The sequence below is a fragment of the Nothoprocta perdicaria genome, unplaced genomic scaffold, assembly GCF_003342845.1.
Source record: "Nothoprocta perdicaria isolate Ctin4 unplaced genomic scaffold, notPer1 scaffold_59, whole genome shotgun sequence".
Lineage (NCBI taxonomy): Eukaryota > Metazoa > Chordata > Aves > Tinamiformes > Tinamidae > Nothoprocta > Nothoprocta perdicaria.
In genome coordinates this window covers 1,134,196-1,150,202 of record NW_020455854.1, presented here as the reverse complement: position 1 = coordinate 1,150,202, position 16,007 = coordinate 1,134,196, and the positions used below count along the sequence as shown (strand labels likewise).

The following is a 16,007-nucleotide window of genomic DNA, read 5'->3' as shown; positions in this document are numbered from 1 at the left end:
CATGAACTTGAGTTGCAGCGTTCACCACTCCCTGGAATTGTGTCAAGGTTTTTGTTGACTTAAGAATTTTGGAAAGGACCACAATTGACTAAAGACTGGTGATATTATGGAAGAGGAATAAGTGGAACATTCTCTCAAAAGCACTTGGGGCTTCTTTGAAAAAAAATATGATTTACATTAAGGTAGAACTGACTGTTCAGTACTTAGAAGCCTAGAAGTAATATTATGGGAAAAGGAATATCYTGGAATAAACTCCCACATTAAGCCAGTGGTATATGAATTTTTGTAACATTTCATTCACTTAAATATTTATGGAGCACTTGCTATCCCAAAAGAAATGAAAAAGTTCATTATCATTCCACTTATAGACAGCAAGAGGTAAATGTTCTAGACTTTGCTAGGCAAATGATTTTAAGCACTTGATTTTAAGAGACATTATGCACTTGTAATCTCGCATTCTTCAGAGGAAAGYTACACTGCTTAGAACCATTTATTTCAAGCTTAAGTCCTTTAATAAACCAAGTGAAAATTTGTATAAAACAGGAACAACTCTCAATGAATCTAGTAAGAAAAAAACATACCAGAAGTTCAAGCATTTGTGTACAGTACCTGAGGATCAGGATTAACAGCAGTGATGTCACTRAGCAAGACAGAGGGAATTTCAGGAGAAAGTAGGCATGGCTGGTCTTGGAAGCGATGGGCCAGCTCTGCACTCCACCAGATAACATCTGGAAGCCACGTATGGGACAGAAATGCAGAGATCTTCTGGTAAAGAGTGGATGTTTCCAGTAAATCTTCCTTRGTCTGTAAAGTCAATGGTTAAAACATGTTACTGATGGCCTCAGTAGCTTGTTCTGTGCCATGTACCTGCAGCAGCTTTTCTCACTCCTTCTGTCTTACAAAAGCAATCCCAACCTCACAACCTCTTCATCTYCCATGCAGGTGCACTTCAAATTCTCCAAGCTAAAATTAATAATTCCTTCAGCCTCCCAAACCATGAAATGCTACATCCCTACARCCAGGACTCTAACACAGTCCTCTTGCCCACAGAATGCACATGTGTTGTGTGATCCTACCATCACCCTGCCAAGCTTCCTGCCTCACATCCAAACTCAGCCCCTATCTTGACTGGGCTCCTCCAGAGCAGACACTGTCTGCACCAGGAGCTCATGAGCTGAGTGTGGAAGTGCTCATGCCATGACTGCCTCCACATGGACCTCACCCAGAGAAAATCTCCCTTGGTAAAGACTTCTGGGGAGGTATTAGGCACATTGCCCTTTCATCAAGGTGCTTGAAACATTCAGGCTGCTAAGACCTTCATCACAGAAGATGGTTAGAGTTAATAGTAACGTTTATTTGGTTACAAAATGCTCATAGAAATTAACTAGCTTGTGATATCCATCAGCCCACATGAATTACTCTGGTCTGCATACCTTCCATGGCCTATACATTAAAGGAAGGAAGGGGTCAGTGTTAAAGGGCAGTTGGGATGGATGAGTGCAGCCTGTCCAGCCATGTGTGTGCTGCAGAGGTCATCAGGATGCCCAAAAGGTTAAAAATTCCCACCTAACAGGTGGGTTGAGCCAGTAACTTTAATCTCCAGGCATTCTTCTACCAAAGGTAATTTGGGGGGGGGGGGTCAAAGGCTATCCCATTTGGCCTGCAGCCCTATGGAATGTGTCTCCTGAATAAATCTTTCATGAAAGTGCAGTCCCTGTAATTAAAACCAGACCTAACTTCTCATAAACTGAGCAGAAGGAAAAAATGCCATAAACAGGACCATAAATCAGCCTAATACAATATAACATCAATTTGCTAAAGGTTTCACAGGGATATTTTACATAATTGAATAGCTTTATCAATCTCAGTTTTTAACGTTTTTATTGAACACTGCAGGATGATATTAAAATGTAGCTCTCCATTCCCTAGCCTCCCTCTAAGCTCCCTGTTCTTCCATACCAGTAGGACTCGAATTTTCAGATTACAAAACTGTTGATTTTTATGAAATCTAATTAGAAATTAATCAAGTGAACAATTATACAAACATTTTCTCTAAAATATGTTTTATGGCTCCTGGAAATTCGACGAGTAGAAGTCACCAAACAGCCCCCAAATCCTATGACACAGATCAAGCTGTTTTGAACCACTACCGAACTGCTAGTGACCAAAGGGCACAGAAGAGCCACGCTGCCCTGTTCAGGGCCTGTCTGCCTAATTGGGAATGCTGAGCAGCTTCTTGGAAAGCACTCTCCATACAAAGATAATTCCCAGCAGATATGCCTGTAAACGAAGCTTGTTTATCAGCATGTAAAAATGACAAGCGGGGTGTACGTGTGTACGGGCATTTGTTCTGACAAGTGAAGAAAGCAAAGCCACATAGGCATGTAAATTTGTATCATTTCAATCAGTTGTCTGGAGGGAGGACAGAAATAAGAAGCTCAAACAAAAACCCCCCAAATCGACATTAATGGGAGAAAACGTTGTGGAGCAGCTTGATTTATGTGAATTGATGTTATCATGGTTGAATGAGCCAAAACTCAAGTCGCTTGAGGACAAGAGCTCTTTCCTTGAGAAACCATTACTRTATTTATAGAAAAACAAATAATGCTGATAAATGCACTCAGAATGGTCCAACACACAAGGGTTGGGAAATGTCAGTGGGACAAACTCACCCCATTGATACAGATGTGTCCTTAGACTAGCAACACAGTGTAAAAATTATACTCATATTATTAATCCCACCAAATCATCACGGGGTCCACGGACAACTGCTATTTTTGCTTCTCTCATGAGATACAAGTACAGATACATATAAAAAATGGGAATTTCTCTCCTGATATAAAACAGGCACTAACCTGTACCTAATGCTGCACAGTCAATATGTATTCAAATCCAAAAACAAACTCTGGACTCCTCCCATTAAGATCGTTAAAACAGCATTTTTATTTTACTATGCTACTGGTTAATATTTACACTACTTAGTATGCCTTTTTATACACAATCTAAAAAGCAGAATTAAAATTTTCCTACATCATTTCAGCCAATAGCTGTAGGAACTCCTCCCTGGACCTCATGCATTTTTCCTGATATTCATATTTTAAGAGCTAACTCCTGGTAACTGATTCTCATTACACCAAGAGGAAACAACCAGAGCAAAAACTGTTAAATGTCACAACAGCAGAATATTGTTAATTGATTCAATGATTAAATATTGTACATTAACACTATGCCAAGAGACTTCAGACTGAATAGTAAAATGTACCCAATTTCCCTACAACAAGCTGCTCAAAGGGAAGAACAGGCAGCCAGGACTAGGTGCTGTTTTTCCTGGCCCTGCTGTCACTGACATTTCTGAAGGACTCAGATCTGCAAGGAGAGCGCAGCACCTTTACAAATATCACCAGAAAGGAAAAATGAGAAAAGTTGATGTTGTTGCAGAGACATATGATAGAGACACTAATGAGGAGGCCTCAGCAGTACATAGTCTTGCTGTGCAGAACACTGGCCAAATGCTCTGCACGCTCGCTGCGGTGCACATTAGCTGAACCCGACAGCAATGTCAGTGTCTAAGTGGATCAGGAGATCAGCGTCCCCACTTACACGCAGCYTGGAAGCTCTAAGGCATGTTCTGCCAATCTATCCAGCTCCAACAAAGTGTTTGAGAAGCCTGAGCTTGTAGCTTGAAAAGTTCATTCAATTATGTGACACCAGATACCTATTTTAAGCATATTCAACACTCAGTAATTTGGATGCTTTGCCCAGCTGCTCAGCTGAAATCAGCAGCAAGCAACAAGGAAACGGGCACAAGTCAGAGGTCAGCCCCTGTTCCTCCTCCTCCTTTGTGAGAACACAGGCACAGAGGCTGACCTCTGACTTGTGCCCACTTTAATATCTTGAATCCAGGTGCCTGAGAGAGAAATCACCACTAAGCCCTTGGCCAGCCCAAGAGGCTGCTGRGTCTCATTAACCCTGCTGCTTCTGTTCACAGGTGCTTAGACACTGCCAGGAACATCACTTGTGTTGTTTCTCCCCCCCAAGTGTTTTAATCATTACATTTGTTGCTAGCATCAATCATTTACTTGCAGGAGCACTGGAGTCACAGCTGTCACATTTTAGGCTTTATGACACATCATGGGAAATTGAATCTTTACTGCTCAAAGACAGGCAGCTGCAGATGAAGAATGCTTGCTGCAGTTAACAAGGGAAGCCTAAGTGTGTTTTTAAACCATGTTTACACTTCCTCTTCCATTTAAACCTCACACGATGATGCATCTAGCAGGTGTGACTTAGGATACCTGGGGACCACCCTAACACCACCTGCTACCGCATCCACTGGGGTCTTTTTGGCATAGAGGAAGTGACAAGAGTTATCACATCTATCACATCACACTCCTGTTTGTATTGTCAGGCAATAAATAAGGATGCAGACAGCACAGTTGTCCATGTGAGTCAAAGAGCTCCAGGTGTGGAAAATCCACTGGAAGCTCAAAGCCACAAGCCCACTTTGAACTACCTGAGGGCAAACTCACCAGCCCTTACAGCACAGGGCCACGGTGCCTCAAAGGTCGTTTAAAAACAGGATGATTATTCAAGCAAGCGATCCAGAGATGGCAGGCACAGAAGGATCAYTGTTCCTCAAATACACCTGGGTGCATGTTCCAGCACAATGTTCCATATCACATGTTTGTTTCTATAGATTTAGCAAGCAAGGATAGCAAGGCCAGATTAGGTCTCAGAGTAATATCTAACAAGCTGTCTCCAAAGAGACAAAGAAYAGATGCATCCAGATGTATAACCAAATTAGGTCTGCTGAAAGACAAAACTAAGAAACAAGGGCCCAGAGCTGCTACTTGGTAGCTCTGCCATTCAGAGGACACAGGCTAGAATCACTCCCTACATCTCAGGGTGCTACCTGCATGTGCTAGATGAGGATCTCTCAGCTTGGTACTCTGCTGCACAGCACAAACTCACCAGTCTACCACCTCTAAGGGAATGAAGCTTCAGGTCCCATCTGCAGGTCTTGTCTTTTGGGAACTGACTAGCAAGACATTATTTCCTCTCCTAGGCCATACACTTCACATGGTTAAAATATAAAAGCAAAAATTAATGTAAAATAACTCATGTAAAAGATACGATTCCAGTCCAATTTCCACGTGACTAGCCAGTCAGTGCTGCTACTCACTTCATTCTTCCAGACCTTGGTGCTGCTTTGGGCTGGAGATTCATCTGGTGACRTTAGGCAAGCATAGAGGGCCAAGCCATCCTCTTGCCAGGCCTGTTGCAGTCCTACCACCCGAAATGGAGCTTCGGTCTCACCTTGCACAGGAGGCACCTGTRAATCCATTTGAACATTATTTCATTTTAAGACAGTTATATTTACAGACTAAAAATAATCTTTCATCTCATTTTGTTGCTTTTGAGCATTCAATAACTCAGGGAGTAYCCTAGCTTGATTAGCTATGGTTCARCTAATAAAAACTCAATAAAAAACAAATTAAATGGGAATAACATGTAGGTTTGGGTAAGTCATAGGATTTATATTCYCAGTGAGGACTCTAATAACCTGTAAGCTCTGAATTTAACCAGCTATGTGAAAGCAAGAGGTCATATTAGTTCCCTAGTGTAGCAAGAAATGAGAACAAAGTCCCTGTCACCACCGCACTGCATGTGCTTACCACAGTAGTACTGTGTGCTGCCTTTATTAATGATAATGAGACCAATGCAATTCAGTCCAAAAATCAAGGCCATGCAATTACATTATGCTAAGGAACTAAGACAGGTTTCTTTAATAGCCTTCATCCTCCCCATTACTGATGACTATTGGCCAAAACATTATCAATTCCTATCCAATGATTCCATCTTTTAGTTTATAGTGAGGTATTGTCCTTTGGACAGATCTTATTTTTTGTTTGTGAGTGGGAGGCAAGCATTCTGTTTTCCAACATACAGATTTGGCCCCAAATAAGAAGGGTAAAAAGTGACTTCTGCCATGCTCAAGACAAACACCAGCTATTGTTCATCAGGAACATCAGTTTAGCTCCAGAGATAGAGTTCCAGACATATGGATCACTCTGACTCAAGGCTCAAAGTCAGGCTGAAACRTGATGCATTTTAGTATACAGAATACATGAGAAACCCCATTATTGCATAGAAAAGTTAAAGGAAAGACACCTGAATCAGAATGGGAAGACACTGTAGTGCTCAAAAACAGTCTGAGACTTAGAAAGCAAGTGAAAGAGGGGAGAGGGCTATGAGAAAATAAAGATAGTGAACTAGTGAAGCTATGAGAAAGGAACAACAGGCAAATGAGGTGCAAATCCCCAAATCAGATCACATATAATATGAAAAGAGACAAATTTGAATTACAGGATTATGATTCCTTTCCAGGTTCTAGGGAACACACAAACCACTTAGGCTTTGTTCTCTGGGTGATCTCTAAAGATATTTACAGCCTTGCTATTTATTGCATATATAAAAATAAACCTATTTACAGTGAAACAAATGCCTTTAAAAGTATGATCCCAATAGAAGCCTTGTATGCATTTTCAAATTGCTTTTATAGGTCAGATGCATCATTCAAAGTAGCACTACGAAGCCCTTGACTGCTCTGATCACTACYTTCACAAGGGAATTTCTGCAGCAGCTCTGCCACAGGAACACTCACATTTGGAGGACCATATTCTTAGCTGGTAAAGTTCAGTGCATCTCCACTGACCACAAAATCATGTTGATTGACACAAGCTAAAAAACAGCGAATTGGGGAGTTACCCAGGTTGGAACTGGATAAGAATTTGGTCTGACATGGCTCAACTTTTCAACTGTTTATATTTGTTTTTAAGGAGAAATGTAGGCCTTTTATTTGTCATTGCTGTCCAACAGCTGCACAGGAACCTGCTTGAAGTGAATTATTTTTATTTCATCCGTGTTTCTATCAGGCACAAAGTCCATAATGACATTTGGCCCTGCAGCCTAGTAGAGTGACACAGCCCTGGAAGCTGAGAAGTCCCTTCAGCCTTGGAGAAAGCTCCTCCAGGCTTGATAACAGGAACAGCTCAAAAGAAATAAGCTCACACAGCAATTGCCTACGAGCTACTTTCCAAATGGAAGATTCACGCTCCAAGGCTGTGCAAGCGACAACTTCCACTAGCATTGAACTAACACTAAGGAATGTTGGCAATATTTTAATGGAAGTGTGAACATCATTAATAATGAACACTGTTAAAGTGATTTAAAAGCCTTGTGCAGGCTGCATGCAAGGGATGACATTTTTCTCAAGTGGGCAGATTGATACACCCATGTTTACAGCAGGCAAAAAAGAACACTAACATGTGAGTGGAAAAAATGAAAAGTTCATTGCCTGCTTGCCCTCAGGGAGGAGACTAACATAGGATGGGAATGTAAGAGAAAAACTTCTTTAGTGGAGAAAGATGTGATGTAAAGGACAACCAAGATTAAACAGAACACCACATCTTTATACCCCTCTTTYGACCATTGGAAAGGATCCACTTTTAATCAGACCACTGTTAAAAAAATTGACACCTGTCACTTCTCTTGCAGAAGTATTATAATCAGAATTCTCTGAAAAATAGAGGGCTGAGTATTTCAGATCTGTCTCTCCCATTTCTATTTTGGGTGTCATTCTTCATGAACTACACATGTTCCAGCATCCACTGAAACCAGTATGACAGTCACTTACTGATTTCAAGGCAAGTTGGGAGACAATTTCTCTTTTGTTTAGCCCACTTTTTGTATCTGTTAGAAGGAGACTTCTAGAGCGAGGATACACTCACTGAAGGGCACAATACACCTTTCCTAAGGCACCACCTCTTGCACACTGTCACTGCATTTACTCACCAGAGAAAGCAGCCATGCCACAAGGGCCTGGAACATGTTGGCCGCTGTCAGCGCCGCGTTAGGCACCTGCTCACTGTGCTCAGGTGCARCTACCTGGCCACAACTCGACAGCCAAATTGTCATTAGCAGCATCTCCTTCCTCACAGCGCCTGGGCTAGGCAAGGTATCAATATCTGGCAAATAGGAGGTTTCCTGTCAAAAAAGAGGAAAATTAAAGTCATTTGGATACCTTGAACTGTTCAGTAGCATGAGTGAACTGCATTCATTGCCRCTATAGTTGCAGAAATGTTATCTAGCAAACATTTATCAAACGATCATGAGCCTGTGCATTGTCTGTGCCATAAAAGTTAGGTCACTATTTCACTAAGACCTTTCGGAGCACTTCAGCTTTTCTTGGACAGCCACAGCCTGCGTCTTTTCTTATGATCTGTATCTACCAAACAGTCTGATTCTGTTTGGCAAACAGAAGGTTACACAGTCACAGCTGGAAAAAAATGTTTGATCAAATTCCTTCTGTATTCTGCATTGAGCTTTAACATTAACTTCTTATTCAGCAAAATGCCTTTGAAACAAACCCAACCAAAATGTTAACTTGATTATTTTCTGGTTAGTCTAACATATCTCATTTTTAAATAGTACACTTAAGTGAACTCATTTCCTTTTTCTTCACTTTAGAATTCATGTTGGTCCATTAAGGTAGAAAGTCCTCTCCCTTAAAAGACCTTTTCTTTAAGAAAAAAACCCACACAGGCAAGCTTAGGTTGTGGAATTACAGTTCACAGAATGTCTTTTTTTCCTCCAAAGATGTGAGAGCTGCAGCTGTAATTAGTAGCTGCTTTGCTGTTTCTCCATTCAGCCTGCTGCCCTGATATTACCTTTGTAAAGCAGGAAGAAACACAGTCCACGAAGTCACACAGTTACATAGTTTTTCCAGCATTTTCCATCCAAAAGGCAATACTGCATTTTATCAGCCATGACTCTGCAATAAGGACCCTGAGGCATCTTGACTGCATATATCCCACTGACCTAGACATGCATTCATTTTGCAAACAGCCAGAACTGCTTATGGTGTCACGGTTTCCCWGCTACCTATTATAGCTGCTGAAGAGAAGGTTCCCCACTGCAGATCCAGGGCAGAACGTGACTGCCTGCCCCGCACGTGCCAACACACAAACCGCAAGTTAGGAGGAGCAGGATTCACCTGAAGTGACCTCTCCTTGTAGGAGGTTGGAGAGCAGCCCTTTCCTTGAGGGGAGCCATGCGAACCCAGCAGGAACACAGTGGGAGCAGGAGGGTGTCGAGGAGCAGCTGGRCAGTTACCTCCTCAGCTGCTCCTGGTAGCCGTTAATGAGGATGTCTGCCCTTGCCCTTACACTGAATTAACCTTAATTTGATTTACCTGAATTTGCTTTGGAAGCCAAGTAAGCCAAATCCAATTAAAGCCACTTTAATTCTGAATTAAAATGTCCACAAAGGTGTTTAATGACTAATCCACTCTACAAGCTAATGGAGGCTGACTTCCCTGCCTGTCCTGAAAACACTCAAGTTTATGTTTTCAAAAAAGGCATTAATAAAAAAAGCCATGGGCAGATACACTGTGCTGCACAGTGTTTTGATACTGAGACATCTGCCATAGACATCAGCAGTGCCAACCAGCACAAAATAAAAATTGCAATCAGTAATAAAGGAAAAATATTCAYACCAAAGTATCTGCTGCTGCAGATYCACACAGCTARCAACCCTGTAGTCCTGGGGAGCCAACAGGACTGATCAGGGCTTTGATGCTCCTTCTGTAATTCCAAGGAAGAGGCCTCAGAAGAAACTTGGGAGATGATGGCCTGTTTCTACATYCTACATTGCCCAAACCTCACCTCCTTCCTCTCGCACCAAGAGGATGTGAGTGAGATCATGACTGGTGATAACTCACAAGCAAAAGATGAAACCAGTATCTATTGCTGCTTAAGCAGGAAAAAATCCAGCTGCTCCAAATCTGCTTGGTTACAGCAGCAGAGGAAGGTTCAAAACATTTTCTGTGCAAGACCAGATAGCAATTTTGTCTCTTAATAAATTAAGGTTCTCTGAGAAAGAAATGAGATTTTGAACARTGATTTTCCTCCCTCTGCAAGACTGTTCTCTAAAACAAGGATCTAGGAGTATAAAAACTTAACTAGCTGTAGAAGTATTACAGCCAGCCAGTTGAACAACAACAACAAAGAACTAATCCTACTTAATTCTAAGTAAGAATACCTGAAATCAACCACACTCAGTGTGTTTTTAAGATACCTTCACCCAGATTTGTCCAATTTATCCTAGACCATCTATGGTCCAATTTGCCTACATTTTATACTAGTTCTTATTTGGGACAATTTAAAATTATGAAAAAGAAAAAGGACTTAAAACCTCTGTTATTTTTGGTTACTTTGGCTAGAATTGTGTTGTCAATCACAAATAGGCTTGCAGTTGAYGACAGTCAAGTGCTAGCAGATACTAGAAATAATATACCAAGAATACACCAAAATAAGACAACATTTCCTATTTTCAAAAGTGCTTGCTATTTTATTTTGTAATTAGATCTTAAAATGATTTTACCGCCTTTGCTCTCACCCATGACCACCTTAGCACAATCACACTGCAGGTAGAAGCACTAGTCACACAGGGCAGCCAAGGGAGAACAGGCCTCTCTGGTTAAAGCAATAATTAAACAACCTTCCCACCCCAAATCCACACCAAAAAGAAATGGGCAAAAAGCAACTGCAAAACTTAAGGATACACGGTGGCACAATCCTGAAAGAGCTATGCACAAATAACTTGCAATTAGGAGGGATACATAAGGTGGACACTAAAAAAAAAAAAGTTATTTTATCTCATTACACTTTTAAAAGAGCTGTTTATAATCCCAGCAAGCTGAGAGGATATAAATTTGTCAGCCAAGACAAACATTATTTTGTTTCTAATAAAATGGGGCTAATTGGTTAAGCTATGCTTTGGGAAAGCCTGGCCGGGATCCTCCTGCAGCAGCCTACGTAGCCCAACAGCTCCRTCACCCCACCAGGCTGCAAGGACAGAGCAGCAGGACAGGACAGGAGGCCAAGAGGACAAGCTGGGAACATTGCTGCTGGTTACCACCTAGGTACAAGGCCCACAGCAATGCAAGTAGCTGCCGTTTGAAGTGCTCTTTGGAAAACACACCTTGCTGCGTGCTTAGGAGCTCACTCCTAAGCTCACTCCTCCACAAAGACATAAGGCAGTTAGTATTTCTCAGCAGAAGRAGCTCACTCTGAGAGGGTCTCCTGGGGGCCAGGAAGAAGCCACCTTCTTCAGAAAACATTTCTCCTTCACAGCTAAACAAAGCTTCAGTATTTTACATATAGCTCCTTCTCCAACAAGGCACTGATGCTAAAGCCAAAGCAAGTTATCACTGCCAATTAAAAGAGAACCTCTGCTGAGCAGACTCCCCAGCAAAGAGAGCTAAACAAACACATACACTACCTTTAAAATGAGGAGAAGCTATTGAAGCTGCCACCACATTCCCTTCTTTATGGTGAGAGGGAGAAGGGGTGGGAGAGGAGGATTCTTACTGTCATTGGCTGGAGGATTAATCAAAATAATTGTTTTCAGCCATGTCTAAATTTATTCTTCTATGTCAGCTGCCCCCTAGCTTGGCTCACGCAGATTTAAGAGGCAATCCCTGATGAATGGCAAATTACTGACTGCAGAAATCTTCTGCCAAATGATGCATCTGTTGTACATTTATAAATGTGCACTGATTTCTAGGTACTTTAGCAGCTCCAGCTAATTCCTCTAGTGAAATTCTATGCTCCTCATGCTGAGATAGCTCTAGCATTGCATGCTCATGCTTTACTGCAGGCAGGGCTCAGGGCAGAAAAAGCAAATGCAACCATGTTGAAGCTGTGGTCGTGCAGCTGTTTTAAATGCAGATAAAACATTGCTYGTGTAGGACAGGGAGGAGTTAGGGCACGTTTAATAGTTCTGCCCAGTTCTCTGATGCAAAATAGATAATGCTGGTTTATGGCTTCTAAAAATTCTTGCATTAGATGAAAGATGTATTGGAAATGTCAAGCATTTGTTCTTCTTCATTCTTTAGGGAAGGAAAAATGATGACAATACCATCTGTTAGACAATTTGAATTCCACATTAAATTGTGGAATCAACCCTGAAACCATTCAAAGAACTGCTTTTTCATTGTAAAGTGGGAGCAATGGAGAAGAATGAAGAAAGTAGCTCCATTTCCGGCATGCAACTTGCAAAACRCACTGTAATTAGGAAGGCAACCTTTAATAACAAAAAGGAGAGTATGACTTATGTTAATGGTCTGAATGGTCTTTCTGTTAATTTATTTTTGTACTAGATTTGTTCTCTATAGCCTCTGTAGCACAAGTGTTTTTTTCTGAGTATCAAACATGCTGAAGTTACTGAGCTKAAAAATATGACAGTAGTAGGATTGTATTGAAATTTTCTGACCTGAACTGAGCTCCAGATTGCTGAAATGAAGGAGATCTGATCCTCCAAAACAGATCATTTTAAACACTGCCAACATAAGATTGCAGAAACTCACAGAGCTGCATAATGAAAGTGCTATTTGTTATGATCTCTGCAGTTCATAGTTAGAGTATTATGCACCAGGTGAAGTTATGTAAAAAATAATAAAAAATAAGGAAATGTCTTTGCTGAAAGTATTATCTGTTCTGGACACTTAGGCTTAGTCTTGAGCATGATATATATAACCTCTGCTAATTCAGAAGGAAATACTTTCCCATTCCTGTCAGCGTGAAGGTGCTGGAGCATAAAGAAGGCAAGTGTAGAAGAGAAGTGTCAGCTCATGGCCAGAAATGACTGAGTATGAGAGCACAGGTCAGAAGTGACACATGGAAAGGAACCAAGCTCTGCCTGGCACAAGGTCCAAACAGAGCAAAAATCACTGCAGGACCCTTTTTATGTTGCTGCCAGCTGAACATGGGCAACCTCAGGTACAATTTAAATAAGTTTTATTGCTTCTCCRGCACTTGCAGACAGTAAATGATAGCCAGGACCAGATAAATTTCCATCTCAGGGAATGTGGGGATTATACAAAGGGCCATTTTCAGGCAGTTCAATCCATAACCCTTCACACAAATGAAGGCAACATCAGTATGGGATGTTAAGTGATTTACACTGGTTCTGTGGCACTTCTGGACGAGCCTACATTAAAGGAATTCTCCAATAATTCACTACAGTTAATGTATGTGCTATGAAAGAAATGTTCAACCCCTCTGGCATAGGAGTCTGCAGCCTGTCCTAAAGCATATGCTAGGGGAGAGAGACTGTCACCAGTTGTAGGAAAAAAGGTATTTCAGCCCAAAATTCAAGATGCATTTATTCTGCTGTCTGCAGAGAACAAGACAATTCAAAAGCATCAACCATTTTTTTCCTAAATTGTAGGAATCTTGTGTATCTCAGGTCATGCTTCTGGTCCTAAACTCCATCTGTGTTGATGGATTTTCTTGATGATTCTGCTCATGTCATTACACAGGACTGCCCTTGCCACACTCCCTCTCCTGTATATGCTTTATATGTATATAAATGTGTCTCACTCTGATCTCCTGCCCTATCCTGGGTCTAGAAACATTATCGCTATTAGACAGTCTTACACAACGAGCTAATGTCCTTTTTCAGACAATATATTTCTAGGCAGTGTGTGAAATCACTAGACCAGAGCACTATGGAAGGAACAAACCTATCAATCAGGAAGCAGTGATGAGTAAGCACAGTTAAAGCTATGGTGACTTCCTTGCCGGGATTGCTTTGAATTACTTCTTTGGAACATTAAAAAATAAGATGCACGGTTGTAATGCATTTTAACTGACCCAAAATGTATGAAAATGGTATATCCACCAAAATTCTGACAAGAAAAACTGTCTTAGTTGAGGCCTTTTGGCACCAAGTCTGAGTGCAGCTGACAAATCTTCAAGTAACTGCTGCAAATAATTATAACAAATGGATGTTTTACATACAATTTTTTTATTTGTGGGGTGGCACATTTTTTGAAAAACGCTCCACTTCTCAGGTAAATGAAGAAGTGCTCTGAAAATCGCACCAAAATTTAAATCAAAGTGACACTAAATCCTATTTAATTTTGTTTGCTTTCTGAGACATAATCATTAAAAATGAGAAGTGCCTTTTTCATGATTGGTGTTTACACTACAGTAACACTTGGAGAGGCTTAGAGCAGTTTAGAACCTCATTGTGTTGGTGTTTCGAGCTTATGAAACACAAAGTTCCTGCTCTAATGAGCTTATATTCCTGGGTAATGAGAAGCAGCTGAAGTAGCAGTGAAAGGCATGAAATTACTTGCACGTTCCATGTGAGCACAGGACTGGGAATCAGGAACTTGAGTCGTAGTCCTGGCTCTGAAATGGATTATTTTCTCTCTCAATCTCCCTGAAGCTGTAATGTGAGGATAATACTTCCTTATCTGAGCCTCTGTCTAACTGAATTAATTATCAAAAGCCTGTAAAACACTCTGAAGAGGTTATCAAAAAACTTTCAAAATTTATCTTGTTCCCTTTCTTCACATTCCTGAAACATCTTGTCCTCTATAATGCAAAGAGTAGCAGGATCTTCCATAATAGCTATAACTGTATCTTGCATAGCAGAGTTCTTCAACCAGTTTCAAATTATATCATAAATAAAAGCTCTACCCCAGCTTCCRAGCCCAAGCAGGGAAAGAAATTGTACGTGACCACTCCAAAGTGCTGTGACAGAGCAAGGAATGGGTCCTGAGTCATGGCAGCACCATATCCTGTGTGACACCTGGTCTTTGCTGCCTTTATTCCTCAAGTGGTTCTAGTTGGATACTCCCAGAGATTCACCACCTCAGTAACTTGGGTAAAGTCTTATTTTTTTCTAGTTTAAAATCTATTTATCTTCAAATGTCTTTTCCCTGGATGCTCTATGGAAATCCAAAAGGGAAAAAAAAAAAAAGGAGGAGGTGGGACAAGGAGYGACCAACTATGCTCTCTTTTCAAGTCCTTACACAGCACTTACCAATGCTGCAGTGTGTACCTCGCTGTGGCCACTTCCAGGGGTCCAGCGCCCGCTTCTGGCAATCTCCATTCCCCAAATAAACACACACACACAGAGGCTGTATCACACCCAAACTCCGCGAGTTCAACCACCCCTTACTGAGTGTGGTAACAGGGTCCAGTCTGGAGCATTTGCAAGCAAAAGTGCAGCACCCTAAGGGCTGGATCAGCCTGGATGGTGAAAGCAGCTTGGCCACTTTATATGAAGTTTTGCCATAGCTCAAGAGGCCTGATGTGCAGCCCATCAGCTTCCAGGTTAGAGATGGATTCAGTCCAGCAGGTTAGAGCATGGGCTCTGCAGTGTGGTATCCAGCTGCAACACACTGTGCAGGGAAATTCTGACACCCAGGAATTCTCCAGGGCAGGAAAAAAGGCTCATCTTGGAGTCTGAGGACAGTGGGTACTTACAATCTCTTGCTTACAGGGACTCCAGGTGCTTGGCGTGCAGCCGGATGGTGCTTTACACTTTCAAAATAAAAATAACTGCAGGAGTCCTCTACTTTGTGAACTTCAATAAAGCCTTGATTTCCACTCAATAGTCCTGCCAGTAACAATAACATTTCCATAATTATTATTTGGGTAACGTGTTTGCCAGTTGAGACAGCCCATCCCCAAAGCGCTAAGATTTATGTGGAACTGTAATCCAACATTAAGTCATAATACTAAACAAGAAGGCATRAGAGAGAAACAGGACTACAGCTTAGACTATCTGACCACTTTAACAGCAGTGCTGTAGCTGTGCAAGACACGTCAGAGGCCAAACAGAGGGTCAAAATCTGCCTCCTTTCACTTACAAAAAGCATCCCTGATCACAGCTGAGATAAGGCCGGGAGCTGTGAATTCTACTCTGSTCCTAAAGAAGAGATGTATGGCAGAAAGGATTTCACAGTGTCAGTAAACGTGCCTGACATTCATTCGTAGGTATGGCAAACTTACAGCAGCTATTACTTCTGTTAGCAAACATAGGGCTTGTCAAAGGACAACTACTTCTAGAGGCACAGGGTACAGAAATGGCTTTCTCTCCAGACCCCTTCAAAATGAAAAGTAGAGTTTTAGCCAAAGGACATTTTA

At 41.4% G+C, this 16,007-nt stretch overlaps 1 protein-coding gene across 1 annotated transcript in view; it reads right to left on the bottom strand.

Moving 5' to 3' along the window:
- CUNH16orf71 (chromosome unknown C16orf71 homolog) overlaps positions 1-16,007 on the bottom strand; it is a 64,359-nt gene that overhangs the window by 29,125 nt on the left and 19,227 nt on the right. The window contains exons 10-13 of the mRNA XM_026049096.1: positions 7,855-8,046; positions 5,317-5,332; positions 5,183-5,214; positions 610-804 (exon numbers count right to left, since the gene is read on the bottom strand). Coding sequence (XP_025904881.1) covers positions 610-804; positions 5,183-5,214; positions 5,317-5,332; positions 7,855-8,046 — 435 coding nt within the window. The remainder of the gene's footprint in view (positions 1-609; positions 805-5,182; positions 5,215-5,316; positions 5,333-7,854; positions 8,047-16,007) is intronic.